This window comes from Terrapene carolina, unplaced genomic scaffold, assembly GCF_002925995.2.
Source record: "Terrapene carolina triunguis isolate 2854851 unplaced genomic scaffold, T_m_triunguis-2.0 Scaffold234, whole genome shotgun sequence".
In the NCBI taxonomy this organism is placed as follows: Eukaryota; Metazoa; Chordata; order Testudines; family Emydidae; genus Terrapene; species Terrapene triunguis.
In genome coordinates, this window is record NW_020664585.1 from 4,803,501 (window position 1) to 4,820,250 (window position 16,750).

General features: G+C 44.0%; 1 protein-coding gene across 1 annotated transcript in view; it reads right to left on the reverse strand.

Moving 5' to 3' along the window:
• The window catches only part of RPH3A (rabphilin 3A), a 72,327-nt gene that overhangs the window by 40,188 nt on the left and 15,389 nt on the right, over positions 1 to 16,750 (reverse strand). The window contains exon 2 of the mRNA XM_024196117.1: positions 14,852 to 14,995. Coding sequence (XP_024051885.1) covers positions 14,852 to 14,995 — 144 coding nt within the window. The remainder of the gene's footprint in view (positions 1 to 14,851; positions 14,996 to 16,750) is intronic.

Sequence of the window (16,750 nt, forward strand, 5' to 3'; positions counted from 1 at the left end):
CTGCGTAGATTGTATCGGCATGCTCCCAGTGCTCAAACTGAGCGGGGTGGGGGAAATGTATATAGCAACACTCTACTTCAAACATACCCCACTCCATCTTCACTGAAACAAGAGGCAGTGGTGAGGTGTATGGGCACAGGAGACATTGCGTGGGAGGAAGCACAGTCTCGCTGAACAAAGGTCACCAAGTCAAGAGGTTGTAAGTTCTTATCCTGGCACTCCTATCCTATTGCCTTGCTGTGCGATCTTGGGCAAATCATTTCTCTCCCTCAGTTTCCCCAGCCCAAAGAAAGTGAGGATAATACTGCTGTCCCTATCTGTCAGGGAGGCCATGAAGATTCACTTTTGTCAAGCACTTAGAATATGTAAAGTTCTAGACAAATAAATAATTATGTTCCTCAAAATGGCAATACTATTTCCTTACATATCTGTGCCTGCTAGTCACGGTTACAGCCTGCTTGGGAACTTAGTCAAAACCCATCAGGACTTCTTTTCTAGAGCTGGTCAGGAACAGAATTTCCATTCGGTGGGAAATTCCAACATTTCAGGGGGGAAAAAATCATTTCAATTTGAAACAAAAAGCCACAATTCTTCCATTTCCCATCAAACTAGAATTCTGAAAAATGTGGATCCAGGGCCTTCAAAACATTTTGTTTGAATAGTGTTTTGATTCATTTTGTTTCAGCTTTAATATCATATTTAAAATATTATACATGGTGTACATTAGTGAAATAAATATAAACGTTGAAACTAAATGACTTGAAAGAACACTATCAAAATGAAGCATTTTGACTTTTTCCTATCGAAAGATTTCATCAAAAGCAACATGTCCCCATAAAATGTTTCAATTCCAAACAAAACTGCATTTTTCTATGGAAAACTTCTGTCTAACATTTTTTGAGCAGCTCAAGTTTGTCTGTCAAAGGGATGCAGGATGAAGACCTTAGTGTGTTTTTGGGGATGACGTAGTGTATTAATGCCTTCTTTACTTTTCTAAGAAAAAAAAATAAATATTTTACTTTGCTGCAATTGTTAATCTTTTGAGTAAAATGCAAAAAGCCCACCAGAGACTGCAACTGTGCAAACCCATCTGCGTACTGTGCGGGTGAAGAGACACAACTAGCAACTTCTGAAAAACCAACAGCAGCAACAGCAGTTTGCAAGCTCTGGAAAGACGCAACAGCACCAAAGGTTTGAGTGGTAAACTGTACAACTGGTTAACTTACAAACCAGCTAGCTAAAAATAGCAGAATCTAAAATGCATTATTTATTCCATTAAAAGGGGGGAGGAGGGAGAGAGAGAGAGATCCTTTCTTGAGAGAATTTCAGGAAAAAAAAAAAATCAAGCCCGCAGGGGGCTTTATACACTCCCGTTGCAGCATGACCCAAATCTGACAAAGCAGCTAAAACAGCATCCATTAAAAAAAGACATCGTCCCCCATGTCTTATGACAGTTTCAGGTTTATGACAGTTACACTGACCACACTTTCAGATCATTTACAAACTATATGATCCCTGATTTACATGTGGCAAACTCTGAAGAGACCTTACTGAGATCCATGAATTTCTTCCTTAAACTACCAGCTGTTCACAGAGTGGAACCCAAGAATACCTGCTAGACATTTTCCATGTACTGCATAGAGAATACGTAAGCACTCGACAAAGGAATACGCCTTGACAGTGCAACAAGAGATAGAAAATACATGGTATGTACCAAAACCAAGCCATTTTATTTCAGTTCGTACAGTGCCTGATCCAAAGCTGGTTGAAGTCAGTGGGAGTCTTTCCACTGACTTTTCTAGATTTGATTCAGGTCCAAAATGCTGAAGTCTTGTTCTATGGGTGTTTATTAAAGAGACACTATCAGGCCAAGTTTGACCGCAAATTCAGGTATCTCAAAAGACAGGAGTAAAATCCTGGCTCTATTGAAATCAATGGCAAAATTCCCATTCACTTCAGGATTTCACTCTAGATTTTTACTATACTGTACTTGAGACTAATAGAAAAGTTTCCAGTTTTAAAGGGGGGAGGGGAAATGGACATTTTTAAAATATAAAACCCCCTAATATAGAGCACATTTCTGCAATACATATAGTAGGAGTACAGCAGCTAGAGCAGGGGACCCTGAAAGTGAATTACTAGAAAATGACTAAATCGGCAAAACTGAAACAGACCAGTCTATTTGCATTGTCAAAAAGCAACCCACCAACATACGGGGTGAAAACTCAAGTCAAGGGTTTTAATTCCTTCAGTTTGCATAATCTAAAACATTGTCAATAATGCAAGTAAGGCATTTTTTTTTTAAAGTAATTCTGATTTTTAACCTGACAATATACTTTCTAAAAGGAATAAAATGGGTTAAAGATTAACCGTCTCTGGTCTGAGTTAGGTGGGTTGATAGTTTAAACATTAAAAGTACAGGAGAAAGTTATTTTCTAGCATAATTCTCTCTCATGCCTTCATTCCTAAAGCATGCTGCTGTCTATACTTTCTTTGAGCCAGTGTTCAGTACACTGGAGAGCATTCATCCAGGATTCTTTTCTAGATGTTAACTCAGCTGTCAGACCTGGTGATGCAGGGGAATCACTCCTGACCTTACAGCTATAGGTTTAACATTTCATGGGGAATACATTTAGTTGCAAACACTAAGGGTCCCATTGATTGTCATGGGCACTGGATTAGGCCCTTAATATTTAGATCAGAATGAAGATTATTCCAATGCTTCTAAAAAGAGAAAGTTGGCTGTTCTCAACACTCCTTAATTAAACTAACCACTGCAATTTCTATCCTATGGTATGGGCAGCTTCTCTGTCAACTATCTGCACAGGGCACTGAAGCATATTATGGAAGTGTGGCAAGTGGATGAAACCAACAAATCTGGAAATATCATTGTCTAGCATGTATGGTGCTAGTGTTATATTGCTGATTATGGTAAGTACTGTATCTCTTTGTTTAGAAGCCCCAGCAGCAGATAAATTTCGTTATTTAATCCAGTGGTTTATCTAGGGACATAATCTATTACTTTCCCCATAGATTGCATGCTACTGCTGCTAACCCAGGAGTGCCTTCTGAAATTCACACCTTATGTTTCATGTAATTGTATGTAGAGGTTTTGTTTTGTGCAATATTTTTGGCAAAATGCCTATTTTCATAGCAAAAACATCTGCAAGTACAAATGTTCACATTTTTTCAATGCCAAGCCAGCTATGCTAGAAAATGGGTCCATTTCCATTGAGCAAATCTGCATGTCCAAACAAAGCTCTTTCGTGGAAAATTGAAACAAATTGCAAAAACAAAACAAAAAATCCTTTAACCTCAAGCAATTTTGAATTTGGCTCCAAATGTTTTGCAAAACCGCCACTTATCATGGGCAGCATCGTCACAAAGAAATAGAGTGCAAAAACATAACAATTTGTGTACTTGCACTGGGATTATATGACTACTTTAAAAACAAACATTTACCTTATTACAGTATTGATGCTACAATCATAAATGCTGCTCTTGTCTTAGAATGTAATGCTGCAGCCAGGAGTTTGTACCCCAAATCAGTAAAGATTTTATTTTCACAATTACACACACACACACACACACACACCTGCCTTCCAAGCGAGGATGTTAAATTGAGACCCATCTCTGAGGATCAGCCAGGCTAGAAGTTAAAGATCCCCTGGGAATCATCAGAAGGTTCTAATGTTCAGAACTGTGCAGTTGTGAACTGTGGCTGAGTGCACAATGACGGACGATTTTGCCATGCAGCAACTGCGCTATTCATAGAATCAGAATATCAGGGTTGGAAGGGACCTCAGGAGGTCATCTAGTCCAAACCCCTGCTCAAAGCAGGACCTAATCCCAACTAAATCATTAGCACCTAAATCCTAGTTTCTTTAAGTTCCTGGGGGTACTTTAAGACAGAAAAGTGCTCTAGAAAATCAGATTCCATTCCATTCTGTCCCCCTTTTATTTGGGGGAAAACAATTCACAGAGCCACGGGATAGTCCCTAATACGAGCATCTGAATTTCCAGGACACTCAGAAAATTCATATCCGTATCTGCTCCACAATGACTCAAGGACCCTCAGGCAATGGCGCACCCTTATGCATCTCTTTGGTCCCCCTCTCTTTAAACTTTCTCAGTCCCACAGCTTTGCCTTCCCTCTGTCTGAGGTTGATTCTTCATTGTCACTGCACCTGAAACAGCCTGCCTTCCTCCTCGCTCTGCTTTCCCTCCTTAAGATGCAGTTCAGACCCCACCTCTGCCATGCTGCCGACAGCTAGGGAGCTGTCACAAGTTCCCCACGCCATCACTTACCAGTCCTTCACGCTTCTCCTGATCTACTGCTTCCTCCTACTTACCCACCTTCTGATTTTAACTGCTCTACTTTGTAAGAAAGGCATGCTTTCATTAAATTGCAATAGATTGTACTCGACACTGGAACAAAACGGTCTGGTTCTCATCAGCCTATGTCCTCCTCCATTATGAGGTCTGTTACTTTAGGGCTATCTACATACAGGATTTGCTCCAGTTTCACTAATGCACTAATTTAATTCAATGGGTACGTCTGTGTGTGGACACTTGTACACCAGTATAAATCTGGCTTTCATTGGTTTAGTTTGCCCCAGTTAAATAACTTGAGTTATCAACACTCACATTGGGCCCTGGTATGCGAATTGGTTCTCATCTCTATATTTATTGCTAATAGAATCCTGAGAGGAAGGATGATCCAATGGTTAGGGTCCCTGTTCTGCCACAGACTTCCTATGTGACCATGGCCAAGTCATCTAGCCTCTCTGTGCCTCCGTTCTTCATCCCTAAGATGGGAGTGAGCAGTGCCCCACCTCACAGGAGTGTTGTGAGAAGGCGCTCGGATACCATGATAACAAGTCCATACAAGTACCACAGATAAACCAGAATGAAATGTTAACAGAAAGGTGTGGTTAGCCTGTCTGCTGAAGGTGGATCAGTGCAAAGCCAGCCCCGTCTAGAAGAGCGAAGGAAGGTGCATTACACAGGCCACCTAAATTATCCTCCACTAAGCTGTGGCCAGACTCCATTTTGGAAACCAGAGACTGATAACGAAGGACAGCAAGAGAGAGACCGGGGATATTCAGCTCATACATACAGCATGAGGGCAAGCTGAATATAAACTACACACAATGGTAAGTTATTGATTCAAGCTTAATTACTGGGATCAAAAGGTCCAGGTACTCCTGACTGGAATAAACTCTGATTTCTTCCAATGAAACCAAATACATAATCCATCTTTGCAGTAAGATGGATTCAATGTAGACTCCGTTTTCACTGCTGCTAACCGCTAGAGAGATTTATATTGAAACAAAACATCTTCCGTTCGCAACACTTTTCAGCTGGTCTTACATTTTAGGTCAATCTCTTTCAGCTAATACAATTCAATTGAAAAACATTTCAGTTTGCAAGAAGTCTATGTAACCGTATCAGTCTTACTCAACTAATGGCATTCCGCGGCTCAGTCATTGCTATGAATCAGCATCGAGGCTTCCTCGCGGCTTTTCCTCCCCTCTCCTGTAGATGTCATTTGTTTATCTTTCTAATTTTTGCTGCATATATAAATTAACCATCCAATTAATCACTTCCTACTAAGTGTCTCTAACGCAGTGGCTGGATTTTAATTACCATTATGCACATTTCCAAAGTGCCCATCACTGTGGTATCTAATGGGCTAATTTTAAAAAGCAGTGCATACATTTTATGACTATTAAAATCTGCAGTTGAACAGGCCAAGATAAGAGTAATCAAATCACAGGCTACAGTGCATTCTATCAGAGGCACAGGGAGCATTATTTCCCCCCGTGGACAGTCCTTATGGTGGGAGGAGCAGTATCCATCCTCTTAACAAATCAGGAATTGGTCACTGATGGAAGCAAGATATGGGCCTCATGGACTGGTATAATATTTCCTGTGTTCCTAACATTTGCCCCAGGCAAAGTAAGCTTATTATTTGTCTGGCTCTATAAATCTACATTGTGCTGTTCGGAAGACAAAACCAAACTCCTTCGCCAGTTAGGGATACTCTACAAGCACCACCTCAGAGATTGTGATGGTTCTTGCTGAGCCTCCGAGAGTTCATCCATGTATGTCGTCACCTCTAGACCAGTGTCTAAGCCACTATAGGTGACACTGTACCATCCTACAGAGCCATGAAGAAGACCTTGCAAGAGACTTGGGGAATCCACAACAGAGGTGACGTGGTCTTTCTTCAGAGTAGGGAGTATAGGACAGCATTATTCCTGCACCACCTGTTGGCCAGTCCATGCAACCGTTCTGAAGAGGCTACAGAAGAGGCTTCGGTTAACGTTTGAGTGCCTAACATGAGGCACCTGTATCTATTTAGGTACCTAATTCCATGACTTGATTCATGCGGTCCTGGGCACCCGCACCTCCCGCTGACTACTGTTATTAGTAACATCACCGTAGTGCGTAGGAGCCCTTGTCACAGACCAGAAGCCCGTTACGGTAGGTGCTGCACAAACACAGGGCAAAAAAAGACTGTGCCTGCCCCAAAGAGTTTACAGTCAAAGTGTAAGACAAGAAAGAACAGATGGATACGGTCAGACAGGGGAGTACAAGGAAACAATGAGACAATATTGGTCAGCATGACAGGCCTCAGCACACCAGCAGCCTAACCATTGACTATATTAACCCTAGTTTCTCACTGCCCTGGTAAGAACAAAGATGCTATAGTAGCAGTCCCTACCCTACCCCGCAGTGATGAGTACGAAATAAATGTCTCGATAGACCATGAGCATTTCAGCAGGAGCTTTGTGTTCAGCTCGACATCTATTGCAGAAGCGGCAATTACGCGCACGCGCACGCACACACACACACTCACACTCTGCATATACTGTGCCTCTCACTGCAGTACACGAGAGCAGCACCATACCAGCAACCCTGCAGCATGATGGCATAGGCATTTTCTCTTGCTTTTTTATTCCGGACAAGCTGTAATCAACAAGGGGAATATAGAAAGAACTTTTATTAAGTGCTGACTCCTCTGCAAAACAAGAACTGGCACCAGCGTATGCATGCAAAAGTTCTCTGTATTTAAATATTTATTGTAGCTCCACAAAAATGAATAACGAAGACAAGCCTAATGGGTTTGAAACAGCACCAAGCAGTACGTTCAATGCAGCATGCAGTATAAACTGGAAAACAACCCTGAATCACAAAGGATAAATGGTTTTATGCCTCGCCTCACAACTGCACGGGGTTGAACACTGAAATTCTATGATCAGTCTTAAAAAACACAACCCTCCTGTCACAACAGATTTTATCGGAATGAGCTTGTATAGGGATTTTGCAAAGATTTCTAAGAAAAGGGAAAAAGTCAATGCAATACACAAAAAAAGGTCACCCAGCTGACTCCAGAATTAAGCCACTACTATTTCTACTGGGAACTCATGTGTATTAAAGGTTTGAATATTAAAACTAAAGTTAACATGAAGGTCAAAAAAATGAAACATGTGATCTAATTTTTTTATTAAATTAAAATTAGGATCAAAAGTTTAGAAGCAATTTTCTTTATATATGAACATACCTCTCATGGCAAAATGTGATTCTACCATTTTCTCAGCTTGAGATACTGAATTAGGGTGACCAGACAGCAAATGTGAAAAATCAGGACAGGGGGTAGGGGGTAATAGGAGCCTATATAAGAAAAAGACCCAAAAATCGGAACTGTCCCTATAAAATCGGGACATCTGGTCACCCTATACTGAATGATCATGAACTTGGTGCATCCAGTGTTTAAGTACATCGAATATCAGTGCAATGCAATGATGCCTTTGTTCGGCTTTCAGCATTTTTATATGCCTGCAACTACTGTTTCATGTGCAGGGACGTTCATTTCTGTACACACACGAGTCACACTCTGGAGGTATTCGTGCACAGCAGGTAAAAATCTCACACATTTCATCAAGCCACCTTTGATCCAAATCCACCAGGATGCTAGCTAGTTACACACATGCTGAAACCAAATGGAGGTTGGCCATGAATAGAGAAAGGAAAAAAACCACAAAGGAAAACAAGATAGCGGATACATTCCCTGCAGAACTTGTGAAGGCTGAACATCAGCAACGTGAAGAGTTAAGGTGAAAAGTCAAGCCCAGCTTATGAAGAGAGCAGTTTCCTCCAAAACACAGCAATATGCTGGGCCAGACTGCACAAAAACAGCCTGTCTATAGAGGACATTGGTACAGCCTGGCTGAAATCTGCTAGCCATTTCAAACAGGCAACGCCAAGACCTACAAATCTCTACTGTAAACAAAGGCAGAGATCACAAATGTTAAAGAGAGGAATTCAATATGCTCTTCGAAGGTGAGGGGTTGGAGTCACAAGGAGCTCGGAGATCAGGAGACTAAAACAAAATACAGAGCTTTTGCAACTGGAAAATTTCCTGCAACACACACACGAAAAAGAAAGAGCGAGAGAGACAGAGACAGACACAGACTCCAACAAGAAACTGCAGAACTGGAATTAATTTGCAAACTGGACACCATCAAATTAGGCCTGAATAAGGACTGGGAGTGGATGGGTCACTACAAAAACTAATTTTCCCTCTGCTGATACTCAAACCTTCTGGTCAACTGTTTGAAATGGGCCACCTTGATTACATTGGCCTCATTAGCACTACACAAGTGATTTCCATTCCTTCTTGTCAACTGTTGAGAATAGGCCACTTCCACCTTCATTGAATTGGCTCGTTAGCACTGACCCCCCACTCGGTAAGGCAACTCCCATCTTTTCATGGGCTGTGTATTTATATCTCCCTAGTGTATGTTCCACTCCATGCAGGGCCGGCTCCAGGCACCAGCGAAGGAAGCAGGTGCCTGGGGCGGCCAATAGAAAGGGGCGGCACGCTCGGGTCTGCGGTGGTAAGTCAATCGCTTCAGTCTTCGGCGGCAGGCCAATCGCTCCGCTTCACTCTTCGGCAGCACTTCGGCGGCAGCTCAATCGGGTTTTTCTTGGTTTTTTTTTCCTTCACCGCTTGGGGCAGCAAAAAAGCTGGAGCCAGCCCTGACTCCATGCATCTGATTAAGTGGGTTTTAGCCCACGAAAGCTTATGCCCAAATACATCTGTTAGGCTCTAAGATGCCACAAGGACTCCTCGTTGTTTTTGCTGAAACAGACTGACACGGCTACCACTCTGAAACCACACACCCAGAGGTGTCTTTGCTTGGAGATTTAGCTCTATTCCTCCGTGATTTCAAGAAGTGAACTTTCCCAAGTGGAATATCCACCATCACTCTCTAGCTGGGTATTTTACCATACATTTGAAGGTATGCTTGTGAAGTTTGCCTCTGATCCATTTGCTTCTGATCTCCCCACCTCCACCTGCCCATGCATTCCACAGAAAGTTGGGGAGGAGGGGGAGAAACAAGCAATACTGGATAACGTTTGGCTTTGAATTGAGCACGTTGCTGCTCTCAGCACTGCTGCTGGTCTCTCGCCGACTCTGAACTAGCTTGCGAACGAACAAACATTTCAGGGCTTCTTATACAACCAGGCCTTTTATCCTCAAATTACATGTCAGCAACAGGAAACAAAACAAAAAAACTAACCACCCTCACGAGGACTTCTGCACCACCAGCATCTCTGTGCTTTTCAGAAAAGCCAGTCTGACAGATGGTTTCCCCTGCATTGCTTCAGCAGGTCTTCAACTGTTTTTGAATCTTCCATAGGAGAAACTTTGGATTTCGCATGCTTAACTTCACCAAATTCAGCACCTCGGAATCCCTTCTCCTCCCACACCCCAAACTTCTTTCCAGCCATATTTAGGGCAGAGTTCTAATTATATTTTTACAGTTTACTTTGAATTCACTTTTACAGTCAGGTTAACAAGGACTAGATCTCAGCTGAATCAGAAGCAGCCAGGCTACAGTATCCGTGGGGTCGGTTTTCAAACGCTCGTTTGCTTTCAACATCCATGTGTTGTTTTTCCATTTCTGGGAGATGGAACTGCTCTGCCTTTTTATGAATCGACTTTCCCCTGAGGGCAACTTACTTGTAGTAAACAACTAGAGGGGTTTTTAACATTCTCTGAAACAGTTAATAATGCTGGCGCTGGCTTGCCCGACTCCCACCCCTAGATGGAAAAAACAAGCGGCTGACTAAGCCTGGGTAGAATACAATCACCTGCTGTCCTTAAAACAAACACAGGATGTTAGACACGTAGGATTATAGGATTTCCCTCTGGGAAACTGTCACTGACAGAGCAGGTTGATATATAACAATTATTATTTTGCTCTTCTCTGGTATCTTCTCCAATGCATGGTACAAACACGGATGCTGAAAGGAAATGGGGGATCTTCTCACACTGCTCTGCTAGCTAGGTAGGTCTAGAAGGGCTACAGTATCCAGCTCTCTGTGCATCCTCAAATGTAAGATGGTCTTGAAGTTCGGGGCAAGGATGGGGCATTAGAAGAGATGTTTTATTTCCATTTCTCCCCCAGGTGCTCTCCTCTTTCAAATTCCACACCACGTCCTCTGGGAATTTCCCAACAGGTGTGCCCATTAGCCTTCCTGCTCCAAAACCACCGCTCTCTAGCATAAGAGAAGAACTGCCCCAGTATAGGGCTTATGACACAAACACGTCTCCTTCCAACCAGCAGAGAGCAGTGGTATACAGAGGCATGGTAGCTACTTAACTTGCGAGGTACTGTCTGCAACTCTGCAGTTAGATTGAGTTTGCAATATACTTCTTACATGCATAAAAAAGGCCGGTTGTAATATATGTAGCATGGCTGGAAGTGTCAAAGCCAGACATAGTCAAACCAGAATAAGGCACACGTTTAAGAGTGAGGGTGATTAACCACAGGAACTAACTACCAAGGAAAGTGGCAGATTCTCCATCTCTTGGTCTTCACATGGAGACTGGAGGCCTTTCTGGCAGAGATGTTTCAGCCAAATGCAAGTTACTGGACTCGACACAGGAGTAACTGGAGGAAAGTCAGTGTTATTTAGGTCCGGCTAGATCAGTGGTTCTCAAAACTTTTGTACTGGTGACCCCTTTCACATAGCAAGCCTCTGAGTGTGACCCCTCCCACCATTGTAAATTTAAAACACTTTTTTTATATATATTTAACACCATTATAAATGCTGGTGGCAAAGCGGGGTTTGGGGTGGAGGCTGACAGCTCGCGATCCCCCCATGTAATAACCTAGCGATGCCCTGAGGGGTCCCGCCCCCCAGTTTGAGAACCCCTGGGCTAGATGATCTAATGCCCCCTTGTGGCCCTAAAAAGACCCCTATGAATTCTACACGTTTTTCAGTAGAACGCAACATTGTGTACATTTCCTACAATAGTCCATAGAGCAACAATATCAAGTGGCTTATTAAACTGCTAGCCTCATTTAAATAAATAAATAAATAAATGAAGCCACAATGGGGCGTTTATCACGATTAACAAAGGAGCGTGGATTGGGATCACAGCAGCACATGGATACAATGAGGCGAGAACTTGGGGTCAGATACGGTTTCCATCTAGGCGCTGAATAAGGCGGAGAACACAAGAGGCTGCAGTTGGAGCTAAGGCAGAGCTTAGCCAGTGTGGGGAAGAGACTTTCCCCTGTTGAACAGGTTTCTCCAAGCCAATAGCGCCAGCTGAAAGAGATCCCCTGTAGGCAGTTTCAGTCTCTCCCCTAGTAGAAACACTGCAGTACAGTAGCTGCTGGCTAGAAAATTAGTCAAGCGAATGCTTTCTGTCTCTCTCCTGACCCTCTGGCTGGGCCAGGGAGCAAATGCAAGTATGAACGAATCTCTGGGGCATAATATGGCATACACACCTCCCCCCTCTGCAGCAATCGCAGGACTTGAGCTTGTGCCAACCTCCCAAGCAGCAATTCAAATGGCCCACGTGCTCACAGGCCAGGGAGGACGTTGGAGCAGAAACTTCCATGAGAGGTTGGTGTTTTCTAAATACAGAAAGGCAAGGCGAACTGCGCAGTACCTTTCACTGGCCTCTTTCAGTGGGACGGCTCAAGAGACAGACCCTTTCGTGATCTGGAGAGGAGAGGGGCGCCACCAGAATAAAAAAAAAAAAACTATCAAAATGTCATGAAAGGACACCCCTACGACTGAGTCGGTCACAGGTTACATAGACGTCTCTGTGAGCACATACAGCCCGAAAGGCTGTGGGATTTGGGGCAAGGGGCAGCGACCCCATGGCACTGGGGTCCGCCCCCTGCATGCTGCACAGCGTTCCACCACAGGCAAGAGCGTTATTATTAGGAAGGCGGGGGGGCAATGGCAGGAAACCTTCAGCTGCGGCAGGCTTGCTCAGGTGGGGTCTGGAACCCAGGGAGGGGAGGGTGGGTGGTAAGATGCTGCACTCCTTCAGAATTCCCCTGCACCAAGTCCATTTACTTGTGCTTGACCGAGGAGAGAGGATTTAGGCCCATTGATAAAAGTCAGCGTGCCAAATTCTGCTCTCTCATTCATGCTGGGCTAAACCCAGAGTCACTCCAGTGGTGGTAATAGAGCCACTAGACTGGACGGGGTAACATAGCAGTATCTGGCCCGGCAAGGAAGACCTGGTGGCTGTCTCCATGGATGTGCTGGATGTTAGATTGTTACACAGGCACGGTTGTATCCCACGCTTACTCAGGGTGGCTCTCTCCCCAAGTGGCTGGGGTGGCTCTCTCCCCAAGTGGCTGGACAGCTTAGAAGTTTGAGCCCACTGCTGGCTTTGAGCTAACAGGGCTGGGTCTTTTAGCTCATGCAATAGAGGCTCATGCTTTCAGATCCTGAGGTCCATGGTCTTCTCCCCACTGCCAGCCACCCATGCTGGGCATCATCTTACATTGGTACCCGCCGAAAAAGGCTAGGCCGCAAATTAAATGGGTTTTAAAAATAGGGAGGAGAGGAAGAGCCCACCAACTAACTAACGGAGCGCAAGAGGCCAAGAGATACTGACGGGGACACTAAGAGAACCAAGCTTGAAGACTGAACAGCACAAACCAAATGGCAAATACTGAGCATGTGACAGGCCTGTGGCAGGCAGTGAAGCTTTGTAGCGTGACAATCTACCTTCCAGTGCATCAGCTCAAAGCAGGACTCCATTTATATGGTTCACCCTAGAACAGACGGGTCACCCTGGAGCTGTCCCTCATAGCAGCCATATGTCCGGTCTCCCAGGAACCAGGACGCACAGTTGAAATCTCTCTACATACTGCACGTGTGCGCGCTTATCGGGACAGGTCAGCAGGGCGCCAGGAAACGAGCACCCAGGCTCAACTCAGATCAGTCCAATTAGATTCTGCCCCCCATGCAGAGAAATCCTGTGTTAATTACAGGCTCTTCTCCTCCAGCAGCCTCTTGAGCTGAAACTCTGATCTATCAGGGCTAAGAGAAGTTGTAGAAATGGGCCCACGCTATAATATTCAGCTTCAAATCCAGGTTTCAAATCCCCCCAGTTCCAGGGTGTCTAGCTCTGAGGATTTGACTTGCCCTATTTGAGGGGCTGGGGAGGGATAACCAAAATGTAGATGTGGCTCTGAGTTTGAATCAGACACCTCATGAGTTCAGGGATGCTCCAATTCAGGGGGTTCATCTTTGACCAACTAATTTTGACTTTTGGTGTAAGTCAGTCTCCCTGCCAGCAAAGGATTAATTACTAGATCCTTCACCAAAAATCAGTTATATTGTCTTTCGTTGCACAGTATTTCACACACACAGCATTGGGTGTTCTCAGCTAACTTAACAAAACTCTCCTTGAAAAACCCTTCTGCTCCCATCCTGATATGCAAGAGAACACAAGCTGAAACTTCCAGGATATGTTGGGACCCCGTTTTGTTCATTTCTTTACTAAAAGAACTCCTATCCCAGTGTCTACGTATTATTTTCAGCAATTAAAGAGACATCCATACACAATCAAATCAGTACAATCCTCAAATACAGTAGCATGGCCCTGCTACATACAACCACAATCAACAAAAACTAAATTACAAAACAAAATCTTCCCACCCAAAGTTTCCAAAGGAACTGCCTACCTCCCCTCAGCCTTCCCCAAATGCCCTCACAGTATGTCTACACTTACCAGATCAACACTGTGGCAATCGATGCACCAGAGGTCGATTTAGCGGGTCTAGTGAAGACCCGCTAAATCGACTACTGATCACTCTCCCGTCGACTCTGGTACTCCACCGGAACGAGAAGCGTAAGGTAAGTCGACAGGAGAGTTTCTCCCATCGACCCAGTGCGGTGTAGATACCACAGTAAGTCAACATAAGCTACTTCAACTCCAGCTATGTTATTCATGTAGCTGGAGTTGCATAACTTAGGCCGACTTACCCCAGTAGTGTAGACCAGGCCTCTGTGTCTTATCTATTTAGATTGTAATCTCTTTGGGGCAGGGACTGTCTCTTAGTGAGTGCTTGTACAGCCCCTAGTACAATGAGGCCTAGCTGAGGCTTCCATAATACAAGTCAATACGAATAATGAAAATGGATTTTCCAGGATGCCCCCTAGGTCAATAGATTTAGGCTATTTTGTTCCAGGACTAGGAAACTAATTCCAAAATGTAGGGGCCCTCTTGGGGAATCAATCTTCTTGTAATGGAAGATTTGATTTCAGCTTACCCAGATGCATTGGATGGGCAAAGCCATCTTAGCATTACACAAATATCTGGGCTCAAAGAGGTTTTGGAAGGAGGTAGGTGGCAGCAAGCAGATGCAGCTCTGTGGTATGATTATCAAACGGGCTCCCCTGTGATCTTCATGCCACAAGGCTGAATCTAATACATACAAAGTGAAGCCCATGCACTGACTCATGTTACCATCTCATGGGTTCCATGGAGTGATTAGCCAGGTCATTTCCTTACCCAATACGCTCCTGCTCCATTTCTTCCATTTTCTCTGCTCGAGCTATTACTCGGTTGATGATCTCCTTCTCTTCATCGGTCAGCTCTTCATTTTTCCGTTGCCTTTCCGGCTGGTTTCCATGTACCGACCATCCAGCAGGGAGTCTGCAAAGCACACAAAGGCAGTGAGACTGGGAGCGGGAGGACAGGTACATTATAAAAGCACAGGGCCCACTAGAAATATGTTTCCCAGAATAGAAAGTGTGCAGACAATCGGCACACAGAGTGAGCTTTATAATTGTCTCATGTTTACCAGTTCTCTCCCCATTTATAGGTTTTAACCACTTGTTGAATCTCCATGCATGGGAAAAAACTCCTTGTCAAAATTCACTGAGTGCCACCTTACAGTCTACCAGTCATTAGTCACCGCATTAGCCATCAGCATCTATAACTTCCATCCTGGAAATTGTATCAGCAGCTGTGAAATTGGCTGTTGACATTTGAAATGAGAGATGGGAAGCTGTTTCCCCAGTTAAACTCCTCTCCCTCCCTCTCCAATCCTCCACTTTTCCACACACTGGTAATGCTTTGACCACCACAGAGTGAAGGCTCTATAGAGGAAAGATGGGTCTCTTTTGCAGACAGCACCGATCGTCCAAGCAGCAAGAAAAGCGGTGAGAACACCACCCAGGTAGAAGAGCTGAGATTCTTTTACCCAGCTCTGAGCATTTTCTTAGCCAAATTCTTTCCCCAATACATCCTTTGCTGCTTACACTGCTCACAGGAAGGACACCTAAAATACGACAAGTCCTATGAAACAGTCTCATTATCCCATTTGGAAACGGATTGTGTTCCTTCAGAGATCTCCATGAAATTATCTACATCTTACAACACCCGTTTCTGCTTAGAACAGGCAACACCAAACAGATACTTATTAAGAAGGAGGGGGAGAGATAGCTCAGTGGTTTGAGCATTGGCCTAGTTCAATCCTTGAGGGGGCCATTTAGGGATCTGGGGCAAAAATCTGTTTGGGGATTGGTCCTGCTTTGAGCAAGGGCTTGGACTAGATGACCTCCTGTTCCAACCCTGACATTCTATAAGATCAGGCTCCTCTACTAGGTTCTCTCACACTGTTTTCTGCAAGAACAACCTAACTGAAAGCAAGAAGAACCCTAACATGATGGGTTAAAGCAGCTGGATGCATTAGTTTAACTAAAACGAGACTACCTTGTTCATGAGATGTAGACCTTCCTTGGTTCTTTACCAGAATTCAGGCTTCGTGAAGAACTAGCCATTAACCCATTCCCATTTTGTATGCATCTATACAAGAACTGCACATTTTGATTTGCTGACCCAAGTCCAGACATCGCTAACAAAACGATAGGCATTATTTGAAACGACTAATTGCCCAGGATCTTATTAGAAGGTGAGAGGCGTATCTGCCTAATTTCATTCTGCTTTAGCTATTCAATCTATACCATTGCATGCAAACACAAAATGACTGTCCTCTTCCTTTCTCTCTTTCTCCCCCCCTCAACCTTTTTAAATTTGAAATATAAATAAACATCCCTGGGATAATCTTCCTTTTGTTCCTCCAAACCCAGTTCCCCTGGCACAATGGACACAACTGACAAATAGCGAGAGGCAATTTTGAAGATTCCCTCCCATATGCCCCTGTGTCTTTGTATCGTGACGTGGAAGGAAATCTCTGGAGAACAAATTTGGTTTGACAAACTGAACCTGCTGTTCTGAAATGAAAATCCATTTCATAGCGGTTCATTTTCTGATGTTACTTTCAGTTCACCTTGGTCCCACTGGGAAGATTGTACAGGGGGAGGAAAGTGGGGGGATATGTTCAGTGACCAGCTCGATCAAAAATAAATAAAACCTCCAGTCACAAGACTGGTATGCAATGCTTCC